The 16,004-nt window shown below is 36.3% G+C and overlaps 1 protein-coding gene and 1 long non-coding RNA gene across 3 annotated transcripts in view; both read right to left on the reverse strand.

The window, feature by feature from the left end:
- Positions 1–16,004, reverse strand: part of LOC150045645 (uncharacterized) — a 213,704-nt gene that overhangs the window by 117,241 nt on the left and 80,459 nt on the right. The gene's annotated exons all lie outside the window — the stretch shown is intronic.
- Positions 1,901–11,984, reverse strand: LOC150045658 (olfactory receptor 8B8-like). 2 transcript variants are annotated; one of them, XM_090319618.1, is made up of 2 exons: positions 11,977–11,984; positions 1,901–2,837 (listed from the first exon to the last, which is right to left on the reverse strand). In XM_090319618.1, the coding sequence occupies exons 1-2, from the start codon at positions 11,982–11,984 to the stop codon at positions 1,901–1,903; spliced, it is 945 nt and encodes a 314-aa protein (XP_090175744.1). The 2 variants fall into 2 exon arrangements, with proteins under 2 accessions (XP_090175744.1, XP_090175745.1); XM_090319619.1 differs by lacking the exon at positions 11,977–11,984 and having other exon boundaries at positions 1,901–2,845.

Raw genomic sequence — 16,004 nt, forward strand, 5'->3', positions numbered from 1 at the left:
CTGAAAAGTTGGAAGTGGAGCTGTGGCTTAAGTGGCAGAGTCCTACCTTGAGGAAAAAATCAGGGATAGCTCCCAGACCCCAAGTTTAACCCCAGGACAGGCACACACGTGAATACACATACATACACACACATGCACGTACACACATTATTTTTCATGTGTAATATACTTTTGCTTTTATGATAGTTTATTTATTATAATAATATTTACTTGGATCCACATTTTCACTTGGAAATCAAGTCCTAGTCTAACATGTTACCATGGAAACATGAGGTCAAATTTATGTTAGGCTGGTAACTAACTGCTATGAATCCTGAAAGATAATTAGAAACAAACCTATAGAAAAGAAGGCAGGTCATTTCAAGCAGAATAATGCATCAGTGGAAACAAAACTGGGAGCTTTACTGAGTCCCAATAAAGCCTTCTTCCTCAGGAAGAAGCAAGTGAAAGTAGTGGATGATCAGTTGATGTGTACAAGGATAGAGAAAATATTGTTGGGAGAGGATTTATTATGGGAATGATTGTCAGTCATTAGCAGTGTAAGAAATAAAACACAAAATCAAACATAAGGGGATTAAAAGATCAGATTTTACTGTAGATAAAGCTGGTTAGAAGGAAAAACCTGGGTCTGCAACCACCCAGTTCACTAATTCCTTCTAATTCTACATACAAATTTTATAAACTCAGGTGCAAGCAGAGATAGAAAACTTCAGGCCTTCCTTTCACAAGAGAAGGGAGCACAGTACACACTTGCCCAGTTTGTTCTCCTAGAAAGAATGTCAGTAACACAATTGATGTAGTAAACTAAATTTCATGTATTGCATCATAAACAATTCTCCAGGATTTTTAGATTCTACACAGAAAATGTTGGAAAATTGGACACTTGAAAATCTATTTCACCATCTTTAACAAGTTTGTTATATTTTGAGAGAATCTATTCAGACAGAATAAATTGTACGTAGATAAGTAAAAATGCAAATGGGTACACTTTGCTTTGGTGTGTATTCTTTACTGCCAACATTGTAATGTACATATTGGGTTTTTTAAAACACTAACACATATTTTAATGTAACATGAAAACAAATTCAAAAGTAAATCTTCTTGAGGATGAGTTGTTTTTATTGTGTGAAAAAAATCAATGTTTTGAATAAAACTGCATTAAATTAGAAAAAAAGAATTATTCCATCCTTTGTCTTCCTGGGCCATGGAACAACAGGCACCAGTTAAAGACAAATCATCTACTTTTGATCAAAGATCTAAGCATTCACAGGAATTACTTGCTCATCATATTTCTATGGATGAATATAGCAAATCTTACACATATAGATACCTGATAAAAATTATTCCCAAAGTTCCATGACTCAATCAAATTTTTCACCTCCAACACTCTTTCTAAAATGATCTTCCAAAAATTAACTCATGAAAAATCACATGGCATCACTGTGAATAGAATGAGATGTCTTTAAAAGTCAAAAACAACAACAAATAACAATAAACTTAGAAATGAAATGGGCCATGAAGGAAAAAAAGTGTAACAAGAAAGCCGAAATAAAGGGAAGCATGGTAAACTCAAATTCAAGGACCTGGAATAAGATTCAAGATTTTCTTCTCAGTACAGAGCAGATAACATTGACTTTTGTTTCTTTCACTGAAAATAGAAATAAAGAAAATTCAAGGACAGAGCTCAGGCCCTGAGTTCAGTCCCTAGGACTGGCAAAGAGAAAAGAAGAAAGGAAGGAAGGAAGGAAGGAAGGAAGGAAGGAAGGAAGGAAGGAAGGAAGGGAAAGAGAAAGAAAGAAAGGGAAAGAGAAAGAAAAAGAAATAAAGAAAGGAAGAAAGAAAGAGAAAAAAGAAAGAGAAAATTTCTGATAAAGTTTTGGACTCTTCTTCTCAATCCCTTTCAAGAGAAGACATTTCTACTTAAGGTTTTCTTCAGGGCAATTTTGACATCCTTATTCCTCAGGCTATAGATTAATGGGTTGAACATGGGCACCACTGCAGTATAGAAAATAGAAGACACTTTTCCCTGGTCCAGTGGCAAAATAGAAGGTGGTTTGAGATACATAAAAGCTCCTGACCCAAAGAAAAGAGATACCACAATAATATGGGAGCTGCAGGTACTCAAGGCTTTAGACCTGCCAGCAGAGGAGCTAATGTGAAAAATGTTGGAAAGGATAAAACCATAAGAAATAAAAATAGTAACAATGGGAATACCAATGCCAATGGTCACAACAATAAAAACAATGAGTAGATGTATGTAAGAGCTATTACAGGACAGTTCAAGAAGGGGAATGATGTCACACATATAGTGATTGATCAGGTTGTCTCCACAAAATGTTATAAACATTATATTTCCCATATGGGCCACAGCCCCAAAAACCCCCATCCCATAGACGCCAGCCAAAAGGAAGAAACACATTTGGGGAGACATAATGACCTTGTACAAAAGTGGTTTACAGATGGCAACATAGCGATCATAAGCCATTGCTGATAGGATGTAGGATTCAGAAAATACACAGAAACAGAAGAAAAAGAATTGAGTTAAACACCCAGCATAGGAAATGGTATTCTTCTTTAAGACAAAACCTATGAGCATTTTAGGGGTGAGTGTAGTGGTGTAAATGCAATCTATGAAAGACAGATTGAAAAGAAAGAAGTACATTGGAATATGCAGGTGAGAGTTCAACCCAATCAAAGCTATTAGGCCCAAGTTTCCCACCACAGTGACCACATAGAAACCTAGAAACAGGAAGAAGAGCGGCATCTGGAGTCCTGGCTGATCGGTTAAGCCTGAAAGGATGAACTCTGTCACAAAGGAGGAGTTTTCTGCAGCCATTCTCCTCTAGGAGGGTCTATGAAGGGAAAAAAAAAAAGAATCAACTTCCCTGGAAGTTCATGGAAGCTATGGGGGTAGAGGAAGAAGAAGAGACATTTATGGACTATGGCACTAACTAAGAGCTGGATTTTCTTCCCTCTCCCAGAAGGCATTACAACAGTCCCCATTTCACAAACGAGGACTCTAGGCCTAAGCAGCCTGCACAAGGTCCCAGTACTACTGACTTACTACAGTAGATGAACTCCAACAATCTATCCCCTCTGCTTTGAGCTTGTAACTACTCTAATGAAAGACACAGTGGGTCAGACAGGCACTCACCTGGTTCAGTCTGAGCCTCACTGCTGTTCACTATTGCTCCCACCCATCTCTTTCTTGAAGATGAGAATGAAGCAAAAGGAAAGAAATGCGAAACTTGGAGCTTAGACAACTCTGCATCTACTTCCCACTCTTAGGGTCAGTCGTGCTAGTTTATTTGGTGCTTTATAACACGATGTCTGGTTGACTCCTGAGGCTCCTGTACAATTTCCAGGGAAGGGATAGCATCCTTTTCTTTTGTTAGCAATCTTATTAAGCATGTCACAGAGGCTCCCACAGGACCACTGATTGCCCCAGAGTCTTTCTCAACCAGAGAAGAGGTTTCATGAACTTTTGATAAGCTTTCCATGCTTTTAACGATCTGTTTTTTAACTTTTAAGTAGCATTACTTTAAGCATGATAAAAACAATACACTAAAACAATAATTCTTTTATTTGGGTAAGTATAAGAATAATTCTTATATTGAACACTTTCTGTATATGCAACACTATCTCTGATCAAAGATCCACTGAAGACCCAACAGCAACATGTAAATTTCTTTTTAATCTGCTATTTTTAAAATGAGGCTATACTTAACTATATATTGTATTACCAAAGAATGAATATTAAATGCTCTCACCACAAAAGTATGAAAGTCAATGAGTTTACTATGTTTATCCACCCATGCTTTAAAATGGTGTGTACAACAAATATGTTACCTATCAATTTTTAAATTATTTATTAAATTGGGAGTACAAAGAGCTAATTCAGAGTCAACTATGGTCTGTCCAACCCCAATGTTCATAGTCTCAATTGCTGGCTACATTACCTCTCCATGAGTGTCAATGAATTCTCTGAAGCAGGTCTTTTCATTATAAGATTAAGATTCTTCATTCATAAAAACAAGTAATTTTAAGGGAAAATTGATAGTGTTAGAGCCAAAAAAGATCAAACTAGGGAGTATTAGACATCAAAGAGGAAAATGCATTATTTTGTCCATATCAAGCAATTACTTGAAATTCTTCAAGTTCAAAAATAAACTCCTGCTTGTTCATACAGTTTAATATTGACAATTAAAAACAAATATTTCTGGAAGTGGTGCTGTGGCTCATTCTGGTAGAGGGGTAGCATTAAGCTGAAGAGCTCAAGGACAGTACCCAGGCCAAGTTCAAGCCCAAAGACTGACCGAAAGCAAAAAATTGGGTGTGGGGGAAGCAAGTAGTCAAAAAAAAACCTTGAAGCATAGCTCAATGAGATCAGTTATTCATGACTTAACATAAAACCATGCAAGGATTCACATCTTTTTTCCCTGATTTTGAAATGCAATCTTTTAATTCAAATCACTGGCTTGGAGGAAGAAAATTCTGAGTATAGGAAGAGGATAGAGACCTGGCTGAAAATTTAGAAAATCACAAGTCCTATTGTCTAGGTCGAAGAATTCAAGCCTTATCTAGCAAATAACATAAATGTTTTTAGTTTAAATGAAGGCTAAACTACTCTTGAAAACACTACAAAAATCAAAAATCATCTTCTTCCAACCAAGTACACATCCGACCTGTATATGATTTTTCAGTACTTTTACATACTTCACATAGATTTGGCCATGCTCAGCTTAATCTCAGCAATAATGGGTTCTCATGTGCCAACTTGCAACTCTACACATTGCAGAATGATTCTAATAAATCCCATATACAAGTCTTAATCATAATACACACACTTAAGAAATACAAGCTATTAAGTAATTATCAAAAACTTAAAATCAGCTCACAAGGCAAGTTCTTCTTGAGACCAAAGGCAAAGAAGACCTCAGGAGTTCATTAAATGTTTGCTTGTTTATAAGCAGGGTTATTTTTAGTGTGTGGAAGCATATGTATGTGTGTGTGTTATCACTTCAGAATGGTTTCCATGGCAAGTTCATTTTCAATTCATAAAGATTTTTCAAGTGAGTCAGGGGTTCTCTCAGTCTTTTTGCTGTTGACTTGCTTCAATAAAAGAAGCAAAGAAATAAATATTCTTGATTAACTTGCATTTGGTCAAAACCTTGACTCTATAGTAAGTTCCTGGTGCTATTTATTATTAACAGTGAATATACTAACATGTGATACATAGATTATAGCACATTCATGGGTCCATGCATGTAAACTCAAAACTTTTGTAGTTTCCCATGTTCCCATACATCAAACAGAGAGAAGTGATGAAGAACAAAGAAAGATTTATTATGTGGTGGCCACAGGAAGGCAGCACTCCAGTGTTGTCTTCACGTATCTTCAGGAGTACAGGCATTTGTCTTAGCTTTAAATAGACAACTGGGGACAGTGGGTGGGAGAAAGGTATGCATAGTTAAAACAATCCCAAGTCACAGGTGTGGCCTGATTGACCAAAAAGTTGATAGAGGCTCTCCCTACGAAAAGAAAACTTAAAGCATGATAAGTATTTCTATGCACTCAAGTGAAAAAATTGAAATGATTTTAAATAAATTGTACCTTGCACTCTAATTTTCTTCTTTGATATCACCTTTTAATCTATACTTTGACATGGTATGTTTTGAAGAATTGAACATGAAAGATATTTTTATAGAACTGGAATTTACTTTTCAAAGGTCCTTAGGAACAGATTCCTCTGGAAACAGTAGTTAATGCTGTAAATCACAGCACTCAAGAGGCTAGAAGAATGGCTAGTTCAAAGCCAGCCTGGGATACATAATAGGATCCTCTCTGAAAAAAATAACCAATCTCTTTAATACAAAACAAATCGATCCCTTTAATGTTTCTATTTCCTGGTTTGTAAGTTTTATTAATCTACATCTTTCAAAGAAGTATCCAGTACTTTTAAGTGGTCAACTTAATTAGCATAAGGTTATTCACAATATTTTAATTTTATTTTTTAAAAGTCTATAAAGACTTCACAGATGGATTACATCAAACTAAAAAGCTTCTACACAGCAAAGAATGTAGTTACTAAACAAAAAGACAGCCAACAGACTGGGAGATCTTTACCAGCAATACATCAGCAAAGGCTTAATATCCAAAATATACAAAGAGTTCAAGAAAGCCCTCCCAAAGCTAAAACCAATTACCAAATGGGCAAAGGAGCTAAAGAAAGATTTCTCAGAAAAAGAAGTAATAATACCAGAAAAGAAAGAAAGAAAGAAAGAAAGAAAGAAAGAAAGAAAGAAAGAAAGAAAGAAAGAGAGAAAGAAAGAAAGAGAGAAAGAAAGAAAGGAAGGAAATACTCATCCCTGGCCACAAAAGGAAATACAAATCAAAACAACTCAGATTCCATCTCACCCTAATTAGATTGGCCAACATTGTGAATTCTAACAACAAATGTTTGGCAGGGATGTAGTGAAAAAGCAGCCCTTTGCAGCGTTGGTGGGAATGTAAACTAATACAACCACTCTGGACAGCAGTTTGGAGGTTCCTCAAAAAACTAAATATAGATCTTCCCTACAACTCAGCCATACCACTCCTGGGCATCTACTTAGAACATCACAAGGCAGGATATCATAGAAACACTTACACATGCATGTTCATTACTACACTATCCACAATAGCCAAGCTATGGAAATGGCCCAGATGGCCTGCCATAGATATGTGGATCAAAAAAAAGTGGTACATATATACAATGGAATTTTACACTGTCATCAGAAAGAATATTACATCATTTGCAGGGAAATGGCTGGTCCTAGAACAAATCGTGTTAAATGAGGCAAGCCATACTTAGAGAGACAAACAGCATATGTTTTCTCTCTTATTCACAAGCTGGATCTAAAATATTCTGAGACATGATAAATTATACAGCCTGTAGCCATTCACACACAGTGAAACCAAAGGAGGAAACTCTTAGGAGAGGAACATAAAGGTGCAATGCCTATGTACATCTGATCATACAAAATGATATTTATCAAAATGAACTCCAAGAAATAAAAATAAGAGGCTTTTCCTTTTTTGTTGTTTTTATTTTCTTTTTCTTCTGTTTGTTTATGTCTTTGGGAGTGTAAGAGGGGGCACAGAAATGATGGAACAAGGGCTGAACAAATTCAGCAATGGTACTCAAGGGATACTATGCTGAAGATGCAGTGAAGTGTGGAACTTGTGAGTGGGGTTGATTGGGATAAGTGGGGAGAGAGCGACGGAAGGGATACACCTTTATAATAACTTGTACTTCAACTTTATCATTTCTTTCCTCCTTGTATTTTCTTTGGGCTATTATAGGCTTTTCTATTTGTAGATATTTAGAATGAGACTTGTTACTAATTTTAAACTTTTCTTCTATAATATAGATGTTTACAATTATGAATGTCCTTATTTAAAAAAATCTATTTTAGCTAACACATACAATGCTAAGCATTTAACTCCCATTTTCCTTAGGTCAGAAATACTTCCTAATTTCCTTTGTGGTTTTTCTTTTAGCATCTGGATAATCTAGAGGTGTGAACTCTGCTTTCCACTTATTTGGAGATTTTGCAGAGATTTGTTTTTAGTTCCTAATTTAGCTCCACTGTAATAAAAGAACATATTTTGTGTGTTTTCAGTATTTTTAATTTTATTGAAATATGTTTAATGTTCCAGCATATGGTGTAGCTTAGTGATTTACCTTGTACACATGGGGGGAAAATCTGTGGGTTTTTTTTTTTTTTTTTTTTTTGCCAGTCCTGGGCTTGAGCTCAGGGCCTGAGCACTGTCCTTGGACTTTCTCAAGGCTAGAGCTCTACTACTTGAACCTCAGCACCACTTCCGGCTTTTTGCTGTGTATGTGGGGTACCGAGGAATTGAACCCGGGTCTTCGTGCATGCTAGGCAAGCACTTTAACCACTAGGCCAAACTCCAGGCCCCAATCTGTGGTTTTTGTTTTGGCTAAAATGTTCTATAAATGTCAGTTTGTTCATGAAAGTTGATAGTATTGTTCAAGTCTTCTACGTCAGTAATGATTTTCTCTATATATGTTCCATTAGTTACTGGCAATATTTGCTTCATTTAATCAAAGTTCTCTCATAAAGTCAGTGCACATTTGGTATAGCTATATGGTTTCTATTACTTTATACTTGAATTGTTATGAAATGTCTCTAAAATCTTTGTTAATATCGCTTGTCCTGAAGCCTACTGTATCAGAAATTCATATAAGTATTCTTGATTTCTTGTGATAATTCTTTTTAAATTGCAACATACTTGTACTTATTTATGGGATTTAAAATAATAATTAGTTATATATATACAGTGTATAATAATTAAATCAAGGTATTTGTACTTTCAGCTCCTTGTTATCCTTTCTATGTGCTGGAACATCCATAGTCTTCTTGCTATTCTGAGACTCATCAATATTATCATTATACCTTATTAATTTTAATTAGATTGTATTAACTTTAAGTAGTTGTACAGATAGATATGGATATTCCTAGACTGTAGAAAATTAGAAAGAATTCTTCCTGTGTTTGAGAGTACTTGTACTTTTTCTGTTCCACTGCCTTTCTCAGACTCTATTGACCATTATTCTATTCTGTTCTTCTATGAGATTTTTTTTCAATAACTGCATTGTTATTGAAAATATGTGGCATTGTTATTGAGAACATGTGGTATTGCCATGAGGAGATTATTTCACTTAACACAATAGCCTTTAATTTCATCCATTTTTCCACAAATGACAGGATTTCATTATTTTAATAATAATGTTCCAACGTGTACATCTAGCATGTTTTTCTTATTCATTCATCCATTGATGGATACCTTAACTCTATATCTTGACTATTATGAATAATTCCATAATAAAATCTCTTTGATACAATAATACCATTTCCTTTGGAGAGATACCCACTTGTGGGATTGCTGAATCATATGGTAGTTTTATTTTTAGTTTTTAAGGCATTTCCATACTGTTTTCTGTAATTCTTTTTAAAATCTGTTTTTGCAGTTAATGTGTGATTCATTTAACCAGAATGCAGTTATGTTTTGATATTTTGCATAACCCTGTTTAACTTTTTCTATCTCTAAGTTGGCATATGTAGAATATTTATATGTAGTTATTGATTTAAGCTTACCACTTAGCTGTTTGTTTTCTATTATTCCCATCTGTAGTTTTTTTTCTTTTTCTTTTTTAACTACAGCAAGGGGGCTGGGAGTTTGGCCTAGTAGTAGAGTGCTTGCCTAGCGTGCACAAAGACCCAGGTTCGATTCCTCGGTACCACCTACATGGAAAGGCCAGAAGCGGTGCTCTAGCTCAAGTGGTAGAATGCTAGCCTTGAGGAAAGCCCAAGGAGAGCACCCAAGCCCAGAGTTCAAGCCCCAGGACTGGCCAAAAAAAACTGCAATAAGTTAAGGACTACATTATTGTCAGTGGATAAGAAAGCATCACCTTGGATGTTAGGTTGGGACTGGACAATACATGGCACAACTAAGGGATCCCTGTGCAGGCAGGTGCTGCTGCAGGTGCACCAATTCAAGCCTTTGAAAAATAACATGCTTGCATACTAAGTAAGAGTGAATAGGAAGAATAGTGGTTAGTGCATTTTCCATAGATGACCTAAATTCTATGATGATCTCTTTCTGAGAATTTGTATCATGAAAGAATATTGAAAGAGAGCTAAGACAACAGAGCTGTCTATCATAGACTTATCTTCTTCTTCGGCCAAGATGTTTTCTTGTGCTGATCAGTGTCCTGCCCTGTTAATGGGGACCTAGGACATGCTAGGTAATCTTTTTTTCTCATTCTTTAAAAAATTTTATTGTTGTTATAAAGGTGATATACAGAAGAATTACAGTTATGTAAGTCAGGAAAAGGGTCCCTTTTTCTTTGGATAATGCCATCCGTTCCTTCACTCTCTTCCAGTTTTTCCCTTCCATCCCCATCTACAAGCTATACAGCTTTTCTTCATTGTGTCTAATGAGTACCACTGCTGCATTTGTTTACGCTCCATCCCTTACCTCCCCCAGAGACAGATAAATGAACCAAAAATGAAAAGAAAAACAACAACAAAGGGAAAGCCTCTAATTTCCATTGTTTGGAATTCATTTCAATGATTATTATTTTATATCATCAGAGGTACATAGATATTGAATCTTTAAGTTGTTATTCCTCTAAGAGTTTATTCTTCTTAGTGGATAGCTAAAATTCTATTGTTGGGCATCTAGGCTGATTCCATAAGAAGAGGTTTAGATTTTCATGTAGTCTTTGACTGTGAGGCTACCAACTCATATGCCATCATTCAAACCAAAGCAATAACAATACTTGGGCTGGCAGTGTTGCCTAGTGGCTGAGTGTTTGCCAAGCATGCATGAAGCCCTGGGTTTGATTCCTTGGTACCACATACACAGAAAAAGCCAGAAGTGGTGCTGTGACTCAAGTGGTAGAACACTAGTCTTGAGAAAGGTCAAGGATAGTGCCCAAGCTCTGAGTTCAAGCTCTAGGACTGACCAAAAAGAAAGTGGGAAAAAATACTTGCAGTTGGATTTTCTTATCAGGGATTAAGTTTTAATTTAATTTAAAGATGAACTCTCTCCTCTGTTCCTAATATTGGCACTATAAACGGCAAAACAAAAAGACTGTGTTGAATAAGTAGCATCATTCCTCATTGTTGTCATCTCTTCTCTACCTCATACTTGCCCTTGTTCTATCTTTCTGTTTGTATGTGTGTTTTTTGGACCCTATAGGGTTAAATACTTCCCTGAAAGAGAGGGAGAACAATTTGTTGCCTTTAGACTTACCTTGCTAATTTTACAAAACACACAGTGAACCTTATCACTCCAAATCCATGACAGAGCAACTCATTGCTCACAGCCTTCCAGTCTTACATTTTCCTTGAGAGATATTTTTCAACCATAACTAAAATACCGATTTCCATTGGAAAACTATTTTCCAAGCTACTTCTATGTTTTTATTAACATGGCACTAAGTGGCCTGGGAATGCAACTAAATGGTCGAGTATTTGCCTAGCATATGCAAGGGACTGAGTTCACCAACCAGCACCACAAATAAACAAGCAAAAAGCTAGGCAATCTTTGTGTAAAGAAACAACATGTAAGCTGTTTAAAAAGCATACTTTCCCAGACTATATGAAACATCTAAAAGCAAGACAGTAAACGTTGATGTAACACTATTAATTAGTACTTTCTATGTGCAGTAATATTTTTGAGCTCACAGAAGACACAGGGCACCCTACCCTGCCAACATTTATGTGAGGAAACAGAGAAGGAATTGACAAAGTAAACTTTTAGGAAGCTGATTCTGCAGCCAGCCTCTGAGCCCTCTGGTGTACAAGATGTCCCGAGAAGCACAAACCCAGATGGTGTGGTAAGCAGAGAAAATAGCAACTATTTCCAATGTATGTGTAGGATGTAAGAAAATCATGAGACCATGGAAGATCCCAAGGTCTTATATAGGAGACATCATTACCATGAAAGCTGAGTCACTTGGCCAGCAGGAGACTCCAGGTAATGGACACAGCCTACCACATTCCCTCAGGGACAGGACAGAGTAATGGAGTATAGTTTTCACTTTTTCATGAATTTTATTGCTCAGAAGGACTGCTTATCTCAGGATAATAACAAAATTCTTTTTTTCCAGAACCAATACTAGAGTGTGAAGTTGAGTCTAATTGGAAATTCCTGCACTGTTTCCCTGAAAGAGATATTCAGTGATACAATGTGTAGGTCTGGCAATCAATTAGATACTAAGATAACAATCACCACCATGGCATAGCACTTCACTATAATATCTTTGTCAGGAAAACTCTGTGCTGTCAAGTAACAATGGAAATTGCCCCACAAAGCTTAAAACGTATGCATGAGGACAAAGAAAAGAAATGAATGTCACCTTACCATTGGCTGTGTGGAAACAGCAGGGAGGAATCACACATAACCATGGTGACATTTCCCTAACGGGACCTTACTTTGGAAGACAAGAATCAGTATATATTCTCTATTATTTTGGCAAAGACATAAGTTCACTATATGAATGATTCATACTTTTATTCCATACTTCCATATTTCCAGCATTTGAAAGTGAATATAAATGTAAACTATACCCAATTGCTATAAATTTTTTTCTTCTGAAAAAATGATCATGCTACTTTCTTTCCTAGAGTTTATCTTCTGAAATGATACTGCACATTTTATTCCCCAAAATAAGAAGAAATATCAATCCCTTGGTACTACATATACAGAAAGAAGCCAAAGTGGCACTGTGGCTCAGTGGCAGAGCACTAGCCTTGGGCAAAAAGTGTCCAAGGACAGTGCCCAGGCCCTGAGTGAAGCCCCAGGACTGGCAAAAAGAAAAAAAAAAAAAAACCTCAAGGACAGGTTAGTCCCTTGGTTCAAGCCCAAAGACTGGGGGGGGGGGGACCTCTAGAACTGTGCGGCATCTCAGCAAAGGCAAGAGAAGCTGAGATGACAAAGGAATATTTGCTCTTCTAACAGGTGAGATAGAATTTCAGTGTTTTAGTTTGTGTTTTCTTTATGGCCAGAGATGTTAAACATTTTTTCCATGTGTCTGTTGGAAATTATTACTTCTTCTGAGAAATCTATTTACCTCATTTGCCTGTTTATTAATTGAATTGTGGATTCTTTGAGGGTTAAAAAAAACTCTATAGATTTGTGAATGTACAATGAAGTTTAAGGTAATAGATGTCCTAATTACCTGATTTTATCATTACACAATACATACATAAATTGAAACATTACATTAATAAATATAATTCTTGTGTTAATGAGAATATTTTAAAATACAAAACTATAAATAATTTATACTTAAAGACAGATTGCAGTATAATAGTCAATAAAGTCCATATATACAAACAATAATTGGAAGGTATAATGAAAGATAAGGTTCCTGTCATAGTCACAAAAATAAAATTCCCAAATATAAACCTAATAAACCAAACAGATAAGAAAAATTATACAGCCTTTCAAAAGATACCAAGGTAGACCTGAAAAACATGGAGGAATGTATTACACTTTGAGACTGCAAACCTCAAGGCCCAAATATGTGAGTTCTCCCTAGGCTTACACTGATGAATGCTAAACAAAACCTTGAATAAAGAATATGTACAAGCCGGGCCTGGAGGCTCACACCTGTAATCCTAGCTACCCAGGGGGCTGAGATCTGAGGATGGTGGTTCAAATCCAGCCAGGGCACTGAAGTCCATGAGACTCTTATCTCCAATTAACCAACAGAAAAAAAAAAACAAACAAAAAAACAAAACAAAACGAAAGTGGTGGCACAGGGGTAGGGAAGTAGCCTTGAGCTGAAGAGCTCAAGGACAGTGCCCAAGGCCAGAGTCCAAGTCCCATGACTGACCAAAAAAAAAAAAAAAAAAAGAGTATGTACAAAACTATCCTTGAGGAGCCAGGAGTTTGGCCTAGTGGTAGAGTGCTTGCCTAGCATGCACAAAGACATGGGTTCGATTCTTCAGTATCACATACATAGAAAAAGCCTGAAGTGGTACTGTGGTTGAAGTGGTAGAGCTCTAGCCTTGAGAAAACCCAAGGACAGTGTTCAGGCCCTGAGTTCAAGCCCCAGGACTGGCCCAAAAAACCCCAATTATCCTTGAGATAAGAAATCATAATAAGCTTCTATAGTTAAAACTGTGATACTGGCTTATGGAGAGAATGACAGACCAGTGGGAAACACAGAAAAAGCCCAATTGCCTGTGACATTTACTATGTGATAAAGGCAAGAGCTCAAAATGAGGGAAAAGATGGACATTTTTATAAAGGTGATAGATTAAATGGATAGCCATATGGAAAACAGATAAAGTTAGATCTATTCTTCATAGCATACATTAGTAAAATTTCTAAGTAGATCATACATCCACATGTGAAAAAATGAGTTCATACAAACATTAAAGAATGCTGTGTAAATTGCCAATAATGTAAGAGCATAGAAAATATCAGAAACAATATTAAAATATTCAAATACCAGAAATGATAAATTGGTAAGAAAATGAATTAAAAGTAAGTTGGAAAATTATAAGAGCAGTTGAAAGCCACATCACGAATTTGGCTTAAAAATGTGTGTATTGCATAAATCTCAGATAAATCCATGATAACTATAATATACAATTTTCCTAAAAAATAAGTTCAAAATTATAAAGAGAATAGAGGTATGAAAAATATTGCATACAAAAATTTCATGTGGGTTCTATAATCCTGGCTAGTCAGGAGGCTGAGATCCACAGGGTTATGTTGTGAGGCCATCCCAGATAGAAAAGTTCTTTAGACTTCATCTCCAAAATAATCAGCAAAGGTAGAGCTAGTTCAAGGGATAGGGTACAGCCCTATATTAGCAGATATAAGGCTCTAAGTCCAATACTGAAAGTAAAGAAGAAGAAGAAGCAAACTGTTTATGACCTAGATATATTAAAGAGGCAAACTAATTTTAATGATATATTCTATTTAATATATTCAGAAGGTCATCAGTAAAATATTTTGCTTTATTTTTCGTATCCTCAGATTCAATGTGCATTTTACACTTTCACTATTTCTCAATATGAACAAATACAATTTATGGACTCATTAACTGTAAGAGGTTATATCTACCTTGGACAGTATATAGCCCAAATAACTTTAAACCATATATTTTCCCAACACACCCAAGTTAATCCTTGCAATGAGACTCCAGACTCTATTTAACTTGAAATTAGATTCTTACACCCCATATCTTTTTTTCCTTAGTTTTGGTACTGGTCCTGGGGCTTGACCTGGGAGCTGTCCTTGAGCATTTTCTTCTCTCAAGGCTAGCATTTGACCACTTGAACCATGGCTTTTCTTTTTAATAGTTTATTAGAGGTAAGAGTCTCATGGACTTTCCTGCCCAGGCTGGCTTTAAACTGTGACCCTCAAATCTCAGGCTACTGAATAGCTAGGCTTAGAGGCATGAGTCACAAGCACCTGTGAATCCACATTTTATACCCCTTAAATCTTTGTATCCTTTTTTTTTTTTTTTTGCCAGTCCTGGACTTGAGCTCAGAGCCTGAGCCCTGTCCTTGGATTTTCTCAAGGCTAGAGCTCTACCACTTGAGCCTCAGCACCATTTCCTGCTGTTGTCTATGTATGTGGTACTAAGGAATTGAACCTGGGTCTTCATGCATGCTAGGCAAGCACTTTAACCACTAGGCCAAACTCCCGGCCCCAAATCTTTGTCTCCTTATTTAAAAGCAATACTCCTCTAGACTGCAACCCTAGGGTCTCTACCCACCAAGTCTGTGGGCATCATACTTGCTTCCATATGAAACTGAGCAAAATGCATCAAATATTGATCCTGTCATTTTGCCAAGACCAACTCAAGGAAATATGTCACCTCCTACACTCTTGCAACGTGTGACACATTAAAATTATCCTGTGAAAAATAGCATGAAATTATGCGAATAGATGCATAGCAAATGTGTTAGGTTAACTAGCATATGAAATGAAGTCTTCAGAGACAAAGGTGCAGCATGAAAACCCAGCATCATAGACGACAGAGTGGATTGGAATTCAAGTTCTAGGTCTGGCACCAGATAGTTGTTTGTTTGGTTGTTTGCTGCCAGTCCTGGGGTTTGAACTCAGGGCCTGAGTACTATCACTGGGCTTTCTCAAGGTTAGACCTCTACCACTTGAGCCACAGTACCACTTTTTTCTATATATGTGGTAGCAAGGAATTGAATCCGGGTCTTCGTGCATGCTAAGCAAACACTCTACTACTAGGCCAAACCCCCGGCCCAACCAGATCGTTTTAGGTACTTGGATAATCCACAAATATTTGTTAGTCTACTAAGTAAATATAATGCATAAAGAAACTGACTAAAATGGTTCCACTGAACATTAAATAGCCTATAGATATATATTATAGAGACTCTGCACACACACAATAATAATAATAATAATGATAATAATAATAATAATAA

Source organism: Megascapheus bottae, chromosome 27 (assembly GCF_031878675.1).
Source record: "Megascapheus bottae isolate mThoBot1 chromosome 27, mThoBot2.hap1, whole genome shotgun sequence".
Classification (NCBI taxonomy): Eukaryota; Metazoa; Chordata; class Mammalia; order Rodentia; family Geomyidae; genus Megascapheus; species Megascapheus bottae.